Raw genomic sequence first — 17,045 nt, 5'->3', positions numbered from 1 at the left:
ATTAGGGTAAAGTATATAAATAGTCCCCTAATATTTAGGATACTTGCATTTTGGTCACCCAATTTTTAAAAATTGCAATACAGTCGTTGAACTTTTAGTTTGTTTTCAGTAAAATTCTCGACGTTACCTCCCGTTATTTTTATCTAACGTGGCACGTTAACTCCGTTAACCCTTCTTCTTCTTCTTCCATAAAGCTGCAACTTCTTCTTCTTCCTCCATAAAGCTGCAAAAAATTCCTTGTCCCTATGTTATGTTTGAGCTTCAAGTGATGATATTCAGTTATTCACTCCATAAGCTGTGCATTTTTCGCTCTCTCTCGTTACAGTTCAGCTGCAATCTCTGCAATGAAATTTAAAGTAGTACTCTCACCTTTCATTCCTTTCTCTATTGCACACATTGCCGATGCGTTAACCAAGCTCACGTAGGGTTGAAGTTGTTTCCACCATTAATTTAAATGATGAGATATTCCCAAAACCTCAGATAAAAGCTTCGAAACAAATGGTAAACACACACTTTAACATCCAAAAGCAAGTTAGAACAACATGAAGACAGAGTTAACTTGCAGACAATCAACTCGAATACAAAGTCAAAAACTTTCGGAGTAGAAACCAATCAACTCGTTTACTTTTAGACAAAGAAAATGTTAACGAGGAGAAGAACTAAGAAATAAGAACAAGGCAATGAACTGATCTTTATAGGGAGAGAAAGATATTCACATTACACTTTGGCGTTTCAGTTTTGAAAGAAAAGTAATCAAAAGAGAATGCTGAGAGTAATGTGGCATGTAACCCTACGTGCATCTCTTTCTATCTGTCTGTCCACTTCCTCTTTTTTCCCCTTTCGTTTTAATCTCAAACTATAAAATATCATAAATAAAATGGCATTTAGGTTTCTAGCTTAGGGTATGTCAAGTCCCAAGTTCATTTGATAGTTTAATGACTGTATTGTAAGTTTTAAAAGTTATGTGGTCAAAATGCAAATATCTAAAAGTTTGGGAACTCTTTCCCTTAAAATTATTATAATATTTATGAAATTATAAATTCAAATATATTTAATAATTTTTTAATTCAAGAATTAAACGGTTATAAATAATTTAACTATCATAATTTACATAAAAAATATTCCGCATTACAAGATAAGATACGTAATACCAATTATATTAATATTATTTAAAATAAAAATAAATATTATGATAAATGAATATTTACAAAGGCGTCCTTCCACCATTCAGAATTTTCGTTGTTCACATTTTAATCAGGTTTTATTCTTTCAAAATAAACGGGGTTAACTGAGTCCCATTGACTCGTCAACCGACTCGTCCGAGACGATGACGGCGTCAGCATCCCACCATGTATCCACGTCGGAATTCGTTACGTTGCTTAACGGCGAGCTAGCCTTCCTCATATCACTAACCGTTAACGTCCCCGTCACGTGATCCCTGATGTAAACCTTATCGACTCCGTCAGCATTAACCGCTGAGATTTTCTCCATTGGTTTTTTGGGGCTCCATTCTGTGAGAATCGCCGGTCCCCGGCAATGAAGGCGCGTGTCCCATACACTCACAGCGACTCGTCCAGTTGAAGAATCGGCGCCGGCGGATACGACAACTGCGGGCGACGAAGCCGAAACCGCCTGAAACTCGTTCTTCCCCCCGAAAATAGACCCCATTCTCGTCTCCTTGTTAACGTCGTAAACGTTCAAAACATTATCGCTTTCATCGAGGTCCAAACGGAACCCTAATCCGAGATTATCCCAGAGCTTCACCACGCTTTTACCGCTGGTTAGCTCTTCAGCCCAAGAAAATAGATCGCCGATGCTGCTTCTCCTCTTCCGAAGCGTGAAACGACCGTTCCTCCACTGATCGTCGATGAAATGACCCGACCCCCTAACTCGAAAATCCTCATCGACTTGTCGCCAGTTTTGAGAAGCGGAGGGCTCGTCATATTCTCCTTCGTCGTCCGATGATGAACAAGAGGAGCTGTCTGTGTCAGTGTCGAAATCAGTGCCGTAAAGAAGAGGTTGGTTGGTTAAAGAACGGTTTCGTCGGGATCTGATGATCAAAATATTGAGTCTATTGATTATGGTAGATAAGGAGGCTAGTAGGACAAGAATCAAAGCTCCCCATTTCCAAAAATGGTAAGCTTGAAACCAAGAAAGGGCATAAATTTGGGAAAGAAATGATGGGTTGTTTAGAAAGGTTATGCTAGCTTCAAAATCGCTTATTCTGTTGATAGCTGAAATTTCCATGGTTGAATCCAAACACTGCCTTATGTTAAAAAATGGGAACAAATCAATGGAAATAAAATTTTAAATAAATGGTAGCGAGAGTTTTGGAGAGTGAAGGAGAAGATAAGAAGAGGTTTGAGAAGAAGGGTAGCCTGGGGATTTAAAGGCAACAGAGAAATAAACAAAAGCAAATTGTTGGTGCTGAGATGGCAGATAAGATAACAATTGGTTCATGGTGCAGAATATTCTGGACCACGTCAGATTGAGATGGGATGGATGAGTCAGCAACGCAAAGGCCATAACATTGGTGTTTTTATTCATAAAACTGCTTCACCAGGGGATGAGTTTGAAAAATTATATCATGGATCATTCTAGTTTTAGTCATGGTCAAATTAATAAAACTTATTCATTTCATCCTTTTTATATGTTTTTTATTTTAAAAATTATATTAAAAATTTAATGATATTTTTTAATATTTTAATAAAATTGAATGATTGATAATTATTTCCTAATCATTTAGAAAATTTAATAAATATTTTTATAACTTTTAAAAAGTTAACAATTAACTAATATAGTTTAATTATCTATGATTATTTTACGCTTTTGTTTTTAAGATGAATAAATCAACATTTAATCTCTTGATGTGATGTGATAGTCGTCTCTTAAAAATTTAAAATTATTATATATTTTATATTTTTTTATATATCTTATATTGAAGAATGTTTTCGTCATCCCTTGAAATTTTATAAGTTTATCCTTTCTAATTTTTTTGTGTTATCTTAACATAAAATCGTATGTGTGTCTCTAATATGGTATTCTAATATTATGTCAAACTATATAACATTAAGGTGTTACATCATTAAAATAACAGAAAATACAAATTCAGGGACTAATTTAGAAAAAAAAATTCAAGGACTAAGCTGATAGAATTATCAAATTTATGGATTAAATGCAGTTTTGTTTTCATCCTCTCTCTCTCTCTCTATTTTAAATAATGTATGCTGTCCTCGAGGCAACTTTGGTCTGTGGAGATTGTGGTTGTGGTTGTTTGGCGGTGAGTGATATCACTGCGAACAGAGAAGTACATAAAATAAAGGGAAGAATTTGTGGTGGACACTAAAGGGAATTGTTCCACCACTTATATTTTGACGTGGTCCCACCTCATTCGCTTACAAAGTATTTAAACCTCTGAAGTTAAATAAAATCAGTTGATCTGATTAATTAAATTATAAGTTTTATAAACAGACTTAACCTACCACAACCCACAATTAAAATAAACCAAACGATTATAAATAATCAGTTGATCTAGTGAGATGAGTCAGTAAATCTCTTAAATAAAATCAAATATTTAAATTATAACGTTTACGAATGGAGGAAACTAAATTAAAAGAGTCGTCATCATCCCTACAATATCCAACCTGTATTAATCATTAAAAAAAACTACTACCATCGAAATTAATTTGGGTGGGTTCATGATTTGGGTGTTGGTGGGTGGTCCCCGAGTCGCACCACCTCCTAGGTGGTCGGAAGATGGGTAGGCGGACACATCCGAATATTGGTATTGGGCCAACTCTCTTTTGTTCACATTTGTTTGTCCGAAAATTTTGTTTGTGTTTGCGAATGAACAATGTTTTACACGTTACTCTTTGTGGGTTTTGACTAATTGTGGTTTGGTAATATTTTTAAAGTACTTTTAGTTAAAAATTCATTTTGATAGTTAAATTAATGTTAAATAAATAAAAAAATTATGATAAAAATAGTGGATTCAAACCAACTGTAAAAATTAAGAATTTTAAATTTTTCATTTTTAATTTTACGTTTAGAAGCAAATGATAATTTTATCCTTATTAATATATGGATTTTACTCAATTCTGTATTTATATTTATATTTTTATAATTTAATACTAACATCCTTAAAAAATAATTTATTACTTAATAATTTATTTTAATTATTAAAAGTAAATAAAACTCATGATTTATATATTAAAATATTTTTAATTTATAACATAATGTATATAAATAAATCTTTTCAAACACACTTTTTAATATAATGTATATAATGAATATTTTATCTTTTCAAACACACTTTTTAACTGTAATCTCAAACAGTTAAATTTTAAATTGTATTTTTATACTTTATTTTAAAATTTTATTTCTATAATAATTTTGAAAGTCATACACCACTCGGTTGGGGTTTTGGAATGGTTCACGTGCTGCCACAACTTATGTTCCATCCTTTGCTATTACATTACACATCCAACTTTGTTATTGGTTGTCAAATGTCACGAAACGCCTAACATCTTCTACACCCTACCCATCCTCAGATTTTGATTCATGGTGGGTGAAAAGTTTATTTGAACATTTTAAAATTATAAATAAATCTTAATGAAATAGATAGCGTTAAATGAAAATTTTGATTTTATATAGTTTTGTATATAAATTTTTATCTTTTGATATAATTTAATAAATATATTATTGTTACATACACATGTTCTATAATTAATAAATATGATCAATTATTAAAAAATATTTATGTTCACCTCAGCAAACAGAGAACAACTGTAGGGACGGCAAACATATACAATTTCGTGGATTTCGCACCGCATCCGCTCCAATTGGAGCTGTGATGGGTATAATTTTAGCGGGTAGTGGACGGGTGTGGATTTATAAAGTGGTACCCGTCGGGGTGGTGGGCGGGTAATGGGTTTGAGACATTACCCGCCCCACATCCGCCCGCCCAGCTAAATATCTATTAAATTTTGGACCATTATGAATTTAGGTGTAATTTTAGAGACTAATTTATAAATTTTAATATTGTATAATATATAACATATAATTTAACCAAATATTAAGGATATTTAGTCTTTAATATGGGAAATATTCGGCTCTTTGATTAAACCCATAATCCCACTAACCACGTCACTTTCTATGTTCTTTAGCCCATGCTGTCCATCCAAACACAAATTAGCCGTACTATAAGCATTAACATCAAAAGCAGCAGTTTACATGTTCTTTAGCCCCTCAAAACCCATATTAGGCGCACTATGAGCATTAACATCGAAAGCAACACAACAATCCAGCTCTGCGACTACATTCTCCCTACAATCTGTCTCCATAACATTCGTAGAGCCACTCCTCTGACAAATTGAAGCATGCGCTGCTATCCCATCACGAACTGTCTGGGAACCAACTCCAACATCACATTAGTTTGATGTCAGGCGGGTCTAGATGGGTATGTCGCTAGTGGGTAGTGGGTGTGGGGATGGATTTGAAAATGTACCCGCGTGGGCGGGTGTGGATTTGAAAATGTACCTACGTGGGCGGGTGTGGATTTGAAAATTTATACCCATCATAGGTGGTGGGCGGGTGGTGGATTGAAAAATATTAGGTGGGTATGGAGATGGGGGAGGGAATATCCGTACCTGACCCGCCCGTTTGCCATCCCTAAGAACAACTCAGCAAAGGGAAATCAGTGTTGTTTTTGTACACCTTAATATCGCTAATCATAGGGGAAGGAAAATGAATGTTTATGTATGACCCCACTCCAAAAAAATGTTTTTTTTTTGGTACAAAAATATGTTTACCACTCTAATAAAGTTGTTTTATTTTGTGGAGAAACATGTTAATTACACTAGTTTACATGAGTTGTCTAATTATTAGTGTTAGAGGAGACTTTCTTTTGTTAAAAAGTCATTTCAAATTGCTTCGTTATCTCTAGTTTATGATACTTCATTAAGATAATGTGATGCACTTTTTTTAATCTAGATTTTATCTTAATATTTTTTTATCCTATTCATTTATTCCTTTGGTTTTTATTTAGCTAGTAACGGTATTAATCCTAATATTGATTACTGACTGTCAGTGGTTATTAGTTCTTTTGTTTTTTCATTGTATGTCTTTTCTTTTTTTACTTTCTTTTTTTTTCAATTTTAAATAAGAATCTATGTTCTTGTGACATATTTTTCTCTGCTTTCGTGACACGTATTCTCTACTCTTGTGGCACGATCCTTATGACTTTTGGTATGCTTTTCGCATACCTTTGTACAGGGACGGAGCTATAATTAAATATTGGTAGGAGCCGAAATATTAGACTATTTAAGAAAAATATAAAGACTTGTTAGGTATTTAACATCTAAATTCAGCATAAACCAAGCGACCTTAGTGATTAAGGGATTGTTGTTATCCTTGAGGTCCCGAGTTCAAGCACGCATGTAGGGGTATGAGCGATTATTGTCAAATAGTTGAAGGTCTTTGTACATATATTACCTTGTATTCACCCTAAATAAAAAATAAAAAAAATTCAAAACTCAAAAGACAACTAATATATCTAATATTTAAACTTACAATGACTTAAATTATAATTATACCAAAAATTTTAGAACACATACTTATCATTCTTTAGTTCGACCCCTACTTGATTAAATATTTTATAAATTTTTATATTTTTATATTTTTTATATATTTTAAATTTAAATTTTTATTTTTACATGAATCAAAATACTATTAAATTAAAATTATATCGAATATATAAATTTTAACAGGGGTTGGGTCCTCCTAGGGCCTTAAGGGAGCTCCGTCCCTACCTTTACAGTTGTTTTGGTGCTTGCACAAAGACTTCATGACATTTGTTTTTTTGATTAGTTTAAACCTTGGCGTTTACAAATGGAGCAAACCAAGTTGGGAAGATCACTCTTACCTCTGCAGTACCCGATCTGAATTAGTCGATCAATAGATCGCATATCGGTGATTAATTAAAAATATTTTTATTTTTGTATAAGTTTTTCCGGTGACTATTGTCTCCCATTATTCTCTTAATGCTTGAATATGTTATAATTCCGATTCCTTCCATTGTTTTTATTAGTGAAATCCAGTTGTCATTGTTGAATAAAAAAAATAATGTGATGCAAATTAGGCGCCTAAAACGATCTCAACCAAGTAATGAACGCATCGTTGTTGCGAGCAGAAACTAAATTCCGGTTTAAAAGCTATTGAATTTGAACAAGGACAATTAACAGCAATACCTTAGAAGGAACGTCCCTAATCTTCTGCAATATCCGATATAGATTAATCGATTAATAAATTAGATATCAGTGATTATACTAAAAAAATAAAGATGCTACCGTTTCTGAACTGAAATCCAATACATCAATATCACGATTCATAAATATCTACCATAAGTTACTGCAACAACCCATTTTTGGCCATTCGAAAACAACTGATTATTGATTTACCAGTAGATGAATGCTGCCAGGGCCTCTAGCCAACTCCAAATATCCAAATCATGTCCGCTTTCCCTTTTGCACTCGGATCAAAGCATGCTTTTTATCGAGTAAATACCAAGCAATGCCAACCAACGTCCCAGTAATAAGCAAACTAGGCATCTTCAGCTTCACACACCTGCTTCTAAGACATGCACATGTCCACCTCACAAAGAAAGGTGCCCAAGTTCTATGCAACTTCTGAACAGAAAATTCCTACATGATTCAATTCAGCAACAGTAAGTCGATAACGAATCTTTCCATCCCGGTAGCTTATTTATGATAAAACATGAATCAGTCTAAGAAAAATATATATATAATTAAATATCCCTCGTGAGTTTCTATTATTCGATAATGAAACTAGTTCAGATCTGGCAGGACATTATAATTGCATGTAAAATGTACCAAGTTTTTAGGTGAATCAGAGAAGCTGCATATATAAGAAGGCCATCCAATAGAGAATGTAGGTGAGTTGTGGTCCACAGTCATAGCTTTCCAGGGTCTGTGTCAAGAGCAGACACTTGGCTCTCAAACTCAACGAAACTGTCAACGAAATTTTCCATCGAGAAGCCCTGCTTTTTTCTCACAGTAAAGGTTGCAGTTGTCTCAATAATGTAAAGACACTGAAATGCTGATCCTAATAATTTTAAATCCAAAATGAATATCCAATTATAAGCAGCATAGGTTTTCGAAACGGAGCATAAAGGAAATTCCTTGATGTATTTTGGCTGACCATCTCAAATTATATGCTTCTTAGTTAAATGTGTTAAAATCAACTATGATACTCTCCAAGTATTCTCTGTGATGGCTCAATGTTGAGGTAATTTAAAATGTCAAATCAACACAGAGGGTTCAAACCCTAGTTACCCCTTGGAACCTATTTTTACCATTTTAAATGAAATCTACTACCATACTAAAGGGCACACTACATTACAAACTCACAAGAGGCAACGAGAATACCACCACCTTGGGAGCTAATACCACTTTAAACATCTAACCTAAAACCGATTGGCTATATATGGAGAGACCCATCTTAGAATCTAAGACCATAGAACACCTAACGTGAGTAACCAATGTGAGATAACACCACCCAACACCAACTAATAAAGGAAGATAATCATTTGAAGGCATGCTTTAGAAAATACTCAACTATTTGATCATGGTGTCAAGATTCCAGCAATTTCAGATATATCTTCTGGAAAAGAAGGAAATATCCACTAGTATTTTAGCATAAAGAATGCTGGAGATTCATGTATAACTAAATGACCTGCAAAAGACTATTAAGATACGTAATTGATCTAACATTTTCTTAGTCCATATGAGTACAGTTACTTTGATTTGATTTTATATAACTATAATAATCAAACAAAAATAAAAAGATAGTTACATGCTAGAGATGAGGAAAATGACGACTCCCAACTGAGTGCAGTTTTATGAAAATATGCAATCGATTATAAGCATAGGAAGAAGAATTTATCCTAAAATCTGATAAGAAAAATACCTCTGGTAACTTCTTTTGCTGGTCTAAATGATCCACACGTAGCTTGACATTTGACGCAGCAGCAATCCAGAAACTGTGATCAACCCCGGAATACACATTAGCAACTATGTCAAACAGTGTTTCTGCTCCATTTTCTATGGCTTTCAAAATGCTTGCTTCTCTGCTCCTTCGGTTCCTGATAAGAAGGAATCTCTCTATAAAATTCTATGTTGTTTGCAATTCCATGACGCTAGAGAGTCAAATTATCCAACAAAAAATGAGTTTATGTATATAATAACTATCAGCCTAACTTTTAATTGTCAACATTGCAAAACTTTGTCCAAGTACCTATGAATGATATCATCAAACTAAAACAAGAAACTTGAAAAAGAAATTCTGAGACGAGAAATGTTAATTGTCAATTGTTTAGACTCAACGAGTTTTCTGATGTCCCAAGATAGATTTTGAATTGATCAAGGTAGAGCGGTAGTAATCGAAGTAGTAAAGATTGCTTCATACTTTAGATATCCACAAAGCAAGTTCTTTGGCCACATGTTCACTCTCCCGTGCATGGGGATCAAGGTATGGGGTGAAAGCTTCAAAAAATTAAAAGTTGTTTGGAAGTATTCCTGCATATAATGTAGAAATTTCATTCAGAAACAATGTTATACAATAAGGCTCAAGTAGAAGAAAAAACTTATTAGGCTAAAATACTAAAGCAACTACCGGACTATTATACAATTCTTAAGTAAGCCCTCATGTTCCATTTGTACCTGAATAAGTTCCTGTTTCAAACAAAAGATTGATTTATATTCAGGGCTTATTGCTCCAATTTCTCATTTTCCCTAAAGTATTGGTATTCAACACTCATATCCAGCACATAATCGGACATAAATACGAGGTTATGATTCTCCAAATATATGGAAAACCTTATAAAAATTTGAGTATACTTGTATACGACGCTCATAGTCGAGTCCATCTACCAAGGTATTTGATACAGATCAAAAGGTTAAGGGTTTACCGGTATAGATGTAAAGGTTAGGGTATTATTTAGGCGCAGCAAATTGAACCCAACTACTAAAGTTTTGACGCTAAAAGAAGCAAAACAGCAGAAATTTCTGCAAGAATACATTTATTATGTGCCAATCTCAACTCTGTTATGGTCTTGTTTCAGAAAATAAAATTCTAGTTAACTATAACACTCTCCATATACCTTTTAGGGCGGAACCAGGAATTTATTAAGGCGGGGGTTAAAATATTTTTTATTTTTCATAAATATAATTTTTTTAAATTGAGGGGGCCGAATAAAGTTTTCTTTATTAAGGTGGGGTTAAAGTATTTTTTTTAATTTTCAGAAATATAATTTTTTTTAATTGAGGGGAGATGAATAAATTTTTCTTTATTTATTCTTTTAAAAAATATATTTTTTTAATATTAATTAATAATTAAAAAAATTGGCGTGGCCAAGGGGGCGGCTTTTATGTTCCCCCATAACATATAACTTCAAATACAATTGAAGGAAAACTTCAGCTAATGTTTAGTTAAACAATAGGAAACAAAAAATAAATCAGTAGAAAACACTGAAATATGATAGATAAAGGTTATTGAATTTTCCATTGAATTAGTATGCAAAAAAAATCACCAGGGCTTTCAAATGTGCTTACAGTCATGTTTCCACCAGAAGTAATGTCCAGAGCAGCACTTCCTTGACTGTGACAAATCCACAGGAGTATTAGCAAGGGAGTTCCATGAAGAAAATAAGAATTAAGAATAGAAAAGCCTATGTTATTAGTTTAGGTTCAGAATCAAGTCATTTTGCATGGGTTCATCTTTTCAAGTATAGTAACACCACCTTCTGCAACCCATTGTAGAATAGGAACATAATTGGATGATATGTAAACTTTCATATGTTAAAAACCTTTAAAAGCTACAGGCCAATCTCAAACCATAGCTATTAATCATTTTAGATTCACAAGATTGGATGGGCTTTAAGTCACACACCCACACCATAAAGTTCACAACCAGCCTGACGGAACTGCTCTGTTCATTAACCAAGATTAAAGTTTTTGAAAAGAAAATAACAAATTGTAAGTAATGAAAAATTAAAGAAGGCTTCCTCTGCTACTTTTTACTGCAAGCATATTAACAAAATCTTATCATGTCATCACTTCAAAAAATATCTTTTAAACTAGAAAATAAAAAATAGGATGAGTTCTAATTATTAACGAATGAAGGATGTGTTTGCTTAAGATGGATCTAAAAATTTTGCTACTTGACAATTTTAATGTTGAATCCTAATTACAAAACCTTTTTAACATATGCATTTCTTTTACTCTTCATGTACCTTCTTTGCAACAAACCTTTTCTCCAAAACCTTATTAACAAATCATACTTCAACAACTAAAGGAAGTTCTTTCTATCTGTTTCTGTTTCTTTTTTTAATTTCTTAAATGAGTATTTTCACGTGCTTGTGGTGTTTAAACAACAATGTCAGTAATTTTATGATTTCTCACTCCAACACCACAATGTCAATAATTGAAGCCTTTCAATTTGAATGATGGCCATAGGTTCAACCTTAGTTTAATCAACAAGAATATAAATCTTCCTTTTCCACCAAAGTAAATATATGCGAACACTCATAAGAGAATATTTTGTAAGTCATACTTTTCATGCCCAAACAAGTAGAGAATATTTTTTTAGATTCTTTTATTTATACTATCCTGTTATTCAAGAGTTTTGGACAAAAAAAATCTTACCCCACACAGTGGTCGCCTACAATTAATGAGTTAGCACTAACATCAAGCAATGCCACATGGCCATCCGTGTGTCCCTGAATTAAGAAGAATGCTTTTCTTAGATCCAGATAAAACAGAAAGTTGCACATCCAAATTGCACATAAGAGATTGAAAAAATTAGTGATCACAAAGAACTGTATTATTAGATGCCCATTAGGTGTTAATATAAACACAAACTAACCAAGTACTGCACGATTATATATTCTTATTATTCCGTTTTCCAAATGCCATATTAATTGATAAACACCTCTATGATCTTGAAATAGCCAACTGGGAACTGCACCTTGGGCTTCCTAATACTTAGTAAACAAACCTCCATAATTAAGTAGTATTAATAAAGCAGCTCATTATTTTAAGTTATAACTATGTACTCCTTTCTACATGAGGACATCAATGAAGGTTTTCCATAAATGCCATTCAAAGTTACCATATCACAACATGAGGATCAGTAATACGCAAGTTAATTTCCAAGAAAATTACAATATCACAACTTCAAAATTGTGACATTTTTTCTTCCTATCTTGCAGTGTGTCTGTTAAGGTAGGACCAAGGCCAACGTCTGGAGTGCAACCTAGCCATTTATAAAAAAATAACAGAAAGAACAAATTGTAGGAGATAGAAAGTTAAAAGAGAAATACTGGAGCAAAAATGACGGTCAATCTCTGACCACCAACCAAAATGTCTTCTCCTCCAGAAACTGAGGTATAGCCAAGAGACCAGTCACCTGTCAACATATGACCACAACCAAACCATGATCTTGACAGAGAATTGTGATGTAAATCAAGGTTCTGAGTGAAATAATTATATGTATGACAAGTTATTCAAGTTTAATGGGGTATATACTTATTTCCATCATTCAATGAACCATAAGGCTTGGATGGGGCAATTACCTGCCTCGCATGGTAGAAAAGGGAAATATGTTTAGTAGTCTTTTGTTTTCTATTAATAGCTGAATGAAAGTGAATTTAGAGTTGGGTCGTCCTTTCCAATTAGTGTAATTAGCAGCTAGACTCTTGAAAGAAAATGATAAAATGATGAGAATTCAAACATAAACACCATTTCTGACCTTTTCCAATGCGACGCATAGTGTTTTCATGTGCAAGCAGTGTAGCATTAGGATTGCATTTTTGGATGACAGAAAGACCTGAAGAAAACCATCAATCAGTATAGAGTATAGAAACTTGAACCATAAATATAAAACTAAGAGAATGTTACTTCAGAAGAAATAATCTCAGTTGGCATGAAAATGGTAATGAATAGCCTTCGTTGATTGTATAACATTATGAAATAACATGGAAATATGGTTCCAAATACATCCTTTTTTAATAAATAGTGAAGTCAGCAGCCTGTTGGACCTCATTATAGGAAGTGACTTATTAGCCTCATAATCATACAAGAGAAAACAGTTAAAGCGTACTTCCAGGAAGATTCCTTGGTCTTCTAGAAAACACAAGGCCGATTGTTCATTCACATCAATCATCAATCCCATTAAATGGATAAATATAAGCTAGTTATCAATCTAGAAAATTATTAAGACTAATAACTTCATTCAAAATTCAAGTTCCATGCCAGTCAAGCATATCCGCGTAAAGCAACCAACATTTAAGATTCACGCATGAAGAATTTTTTTACCGACTTAGCAAAAAAAATTATTGTTGATAAAAGTTCTTGATAAAAAGACTACAAACACAATGAAGCATCAACAGACACCATAAAGGCTTAAAATGAAAAACAATATGAATTCTATGAAAAACCACTGTAATAAAGTGTAGAAGCAGGCCAATTGTCAACAAGTTAAATACAGGGAATTCCTATAAACACCTGTCCTTGCCAATGCATAGACAATAAGCACAATTGCATGAAGATTATATTATAATAAGCACACTTGGGTGATCAATTTATCTAGTGTTCAATATCAATACATTATTACATAGACAATATGAGCATAGGCGCATTTTCTCTAATTCAACCCATTTTTGGCATATCAATAAGCGAGTAAAGCATAATATCACTTGTTGAAATTTGAAAATATCTCAATCAAAGAAAAAGAAATTTGAAAATATCAAATGTTTTATCAAAAGCAATCAATCTCAATGGGAGAATATCAATCTAAAACAATGCAGTTCATAAGATATTCAATATGCACAAGAAAATAACCAAAATCCGATTAAACATAAACATCCAAAATCCAAAACAACAATACTCACACATAGTAAAAACACCCAAATGGTCAACAAGAGCAATAGTATCATCGGTAGAAGCAGGAAGTGCTTCGCTGGGTGGTGGAGCATCACCTTCTATTCCAATGCAACAAATTATCAAGTGTTGGTGATTGAAATTTATAGTTTAAAATCTCCTTGCTTATTCTTGCAAAATTGCAACGGCAAAAAAAATTATTGAAGGGGAACTTTTATTGAAAACATTTAAATGATTTTAGGAGAGTTTTCACCAGCAAGTTTATCTTGTCCTATCATAAGGGGAAAGGTTTATCTTCATAAGCTTTGAATTGATCTTTGTTTTGATATAACAAAACCTTAAGCTTAATGAGTTTCATTCTTTTCTAAAAATAATTTCAATATTGCATATTTTGATTAATTAGTTCAGAATTGTTTAATTGATTTTGAATTCTCAAAATTATGTTTTTAAATACATAAAAAAACATTTTCAATTCAACTAAAATCAGGTTTTAAATATCTCAAAGACATTAGTAAGATGTGAAACATTTTTTTTGAAAAAATGTTTTTCAGAATTTGAAGGCTTGAGAATGTTTGATAAGATTGTGCAATGAACTTTTGACAAAATGGTTTAAGAAATAATTTTTAAAATCGTTCTTATATATATATATATAATTAGTAAATGCTGTTAAATCAAAAGCTTAATAGATTAAAACTAACAGAAACCAACCAATATCCCCCTAATTGTTTTCCTCAAACCGAACTCTTTCTAATTCTCATGTTTAGGCTTTATATTTCAAGTTTTCAACTAACCCAGCCTAATTACTCTTGGGTTAGTTTTTCCTTTTTTTAGCCAAATTATTCCAAAATCTATCATCTATATTCTTATTGACAGGAAAATCCCTTTCTTTAAAATATTTAGGGAAGTGCCTCACAACAAACAAATATTGAATAAATGATGTAAATTATATAGATGAAGAGGTTAAATAATGCAAAATTCATATGATATTAGTTAGAAGTACTTAGTGAAACTGACCGTCAACACGATCACGATGATGATGGGTAACAAAGACAATCAACTTTTTAGGCAAGGAAGCTACAATTTGCTTGAGCTGATCAAACAAAACAGTTATGTCAATATCAAGTGAAAAGTACAGAGCTGAATAACCAAAGGAAAAAAAGATCACATTATCACTAAGGTGTTATAAAATCTATTTTACTAAGCTAAACAAAGTTTCAATCCTTCAGATGATCATTTTCCTTTCCCATTTTACTGGAGCATCTACCCTTTAGTTTGTTTTGACAAAAGAGAACAAAGGAATTGCTATAGAAATACTCTAATCCAATGTGAAAATGCTCCCATACAGTAAAGTGTGAAATGGGTGTGAGCCATCTTGTAAAGCACAGATTTTGCTTCCATGATCAAATTATGAAACTGAACATTATGTAATCACTATCAAGTTGCCTCCGGAAAATAACTTCTATATTGAAATGAAAGATCAATCAAATGATATTTCACAATTTCCAGAGAAGCTGCAAGGTCGCATAAAGGTTATTGCTTTAATTGAGAGTAAACTAGAAAATCCAGCCAAGAATCCTATTTAAACTAAATCATGGATAAGGGCACCTTTTGGTTTTTCAAAGAAGTGAGGTGTTAACTTGGACAAAATAAACTATAACTCAGTGACATAGCAGAAGTTAGCTCAAAATGAAATTAGTTGGTTCAAGAAAGTGAGGGAAAACCATGAAAGAAACAGGTATTTCATACCTCTTCATGGTACTCACGTCGGCATCCTGGATCCACAATCAATGCATCTCCATGAGCAACAAAGCCACAATCACCAAAGGTATCTTGGGCATTTTTGAAGGCCTTCAACTTGCATAGTTCCATAGAATCGAGTGACTTCAATGCCAAATGAACAGTGTTGAAGCCTTCAAATTAGTGTCTTCTTCAACGGCCTCTTCTAGCCCCATTTCCCTTGTTCGATTCATCGCTAGACTCATTTCACAACCTTGGATGGTCGAGTTTCTCCTCATTCGTCGTGAAGTTAATGCCGCAGCTGATTGCCTTGCCAAATCCAATACTAATACTGATGGTCATTTACGCATACACATAGAAACTCCTCACGAAGTCGCCCCTCATCTCTCTCGTGACCTTCATGGTTCGATTTTTATTCGCAATTAGCTCTCTATTGTAATGACCTTGGCCTTCACTTTTATTCAAAAAAAAAATATTTTTTATCTTTATTCGATCATTTTAAAAAGGATAAATTATAAATTTAGCCATTAAATTTTACTCTTTGTCATATTTACTCATTATACTTTTACTTTTTTTAATTTAATTACTGAACTTTACACATTATGTTTTTTTTGTCACTTGACTGATAACTTTCTAACGATGTTAAGATGTGACAATCAACACTAAAACGACGTACTTTTGAATCTTATAGAAAATCAAAATGTTTTGGTCTAAATAAAAATATTTTTCTTTTTTTCTCTCTCTTCATTTTCTGCTATTTCCTTCTTTCTCCCTTCTCTCTCCATTTCTTTCTCAACCTCAATGAACCTAGATTTCAGCCACTAAGCTGGCTAGTATTCTTACCACTAGCTGCCATCTTTTTCGGAGAACAAGCGCCAATGTACTGGCTTCATATTTGTCATCTTGGCATTTCTTACTGATGGTCTATGAATCGGAAATATTTGAATTTGATTCGTTAACACATAATACTTATCTTAAGTTTGGATTTCGAGATCGTCTAGATCGCCGTTGTGAAGTTTGTGGACATCCTGAAAAACTACAAGGGACATTTGTTTTTGTTTGTTCTCATGGATCCTGAGATCGCCATTGTTGAGTTTGTGGATGGAACTCCATCGGTTAGCAGATTCAAAGAAGAGATAATTTTGCATGGTCTTCAAGGTAGAATGTCTGTTAACCCATGCTCACACTGTTGAAAATTAAAAGCCAAGTTGGCCACATGGCCAAAACACTTTCGGTGGCTTTTGGTGGTGCATTAATGCACCGAATGGTGGAGTCAAAAAAATGAGTTGTAATTGTTGAAAATGTGCAAGGGTAAAATACCCAATTTAGTTACTTTACTTTTAGGGTATTTAC

General features: G+C 33.1%; 2 protein-coding genes across 4 annotated transcripts; both read right to left on the bottom strand.

Moving 5' to 3' along the window:
* Window positions 1-1,145: 1,145 nt before the first annotated feature.
* On the bottom strand, window positions 1,146-2,279 carry LOC120215230. Of its 3 annotated transcripts, none has more exons than XM_039212956.1 (2): window positions 1,869-2,279; window positions 1,176-1,838 (listed from the first exon to the last, which is right to left on the bottom strand). In XM_039212956.1, exons 1-2 carry the CDS (start codon window positions 2,245-2,247, stop codon window positions 1,285-1,287), a joined length of 933 nt encoding a protein of 310 aa, XP_039068887.1. In that variant the 5' UTR covers window positions 2,248-2,279; the 3' UTR covers window positions 1,176-1,284. The 3 variants fall into 3 exon arrangements, with proteins under 3 accessions (XP_039068885.1, XP_039068887.1, XP_039068886.1); XM_039212955.1 differs by having other exon boundaries at window positions 1,176-1,843; window positions 1,874-2,279; XM_039212954.1 differs by having other exon boundaries at window positions 1,146-2,279.
* A 5,153-nt stretch (window positions 2,280-7,432) lies between these two features.
* Window positions 7,433-15,824, bottom strand: LOC120215108 (endoribonuclease LACTB2-like). Its single transcript, XM_039212876.1, has 9 exons — window positions 15,702-15,824; window positions 14,970-15,045; window positions 12,826-12,903; window positions 12,398-12,483; window positions 11,721-11,794; window positions 10,629-10,674; window positions 9,484-9,593; window positions 8,986-9,160; window positions 7,433-7,700 (listed from the first exon to the last, which is right to left on the bottom strand). Exons 1-9 carry the CDS (start codon window positions 15,822-15,824, stop codon window positions 7,506-7,508), a joined length of 963 nt encoding a protein of 320 aa, XP_039068807.1. The 3' UTR covers window positions 7,433-7,505.
* Window positions 15,825-17,045: the final 1,221 nt, after the last annotated feature.

Source organism: Hibiscus syriacus, unplaced genomic scaffold (assembly GCF_006381635.1).
Source record: "Hibiscus syriacus cultivar Baekdansim isolate YM2019G1 unplaced genomic scaffold, ASM638163v2 tig00110114_pilon, whole genome shotgun sequence".
NCBI lineage: Eukaryota > Viridiplantae > Streptophyta > Magnoliopsida > Malvales > Malvaceae > Hibiscus > Hibiscus syriacus.
This window is presented reverse-complemented; position numbering and strand designations above follow the sequence as displayed.

Excerpts from the sequence above, each read along its gene's own strand:
- LOC120215230 (XM_039212954.1), bottom strand. The coding sequence starts at position 2,247 with ATGGAAATTTCAGCTATCAACAGAATAAGCGATTTTGAAGCTAGCATA.
- LOC120215108 (XM_039212876.1), bottom strand. The coding sequence starts at position 15,824 with ATGGAACTATGCAAGTTGAAGGCCTTCAAAAATGCCCAAGATACCTTT. Across the intron at positions 15,046-15,701 it reads GACGTGAGTACCATGAAGAG|CTCAAGCAAATTGTAGCTTC; the intron begins GTATGAAATACC and ends TTGTTTGATCAG. Across the intron at positions 12,484-12,825 it reads TATGCGTCGCATTGGAAAAG|GTGACTGGTCTCTTGGCTAT; the intron begins GTCAGAAATGGT and ends ATATGTTGACAG.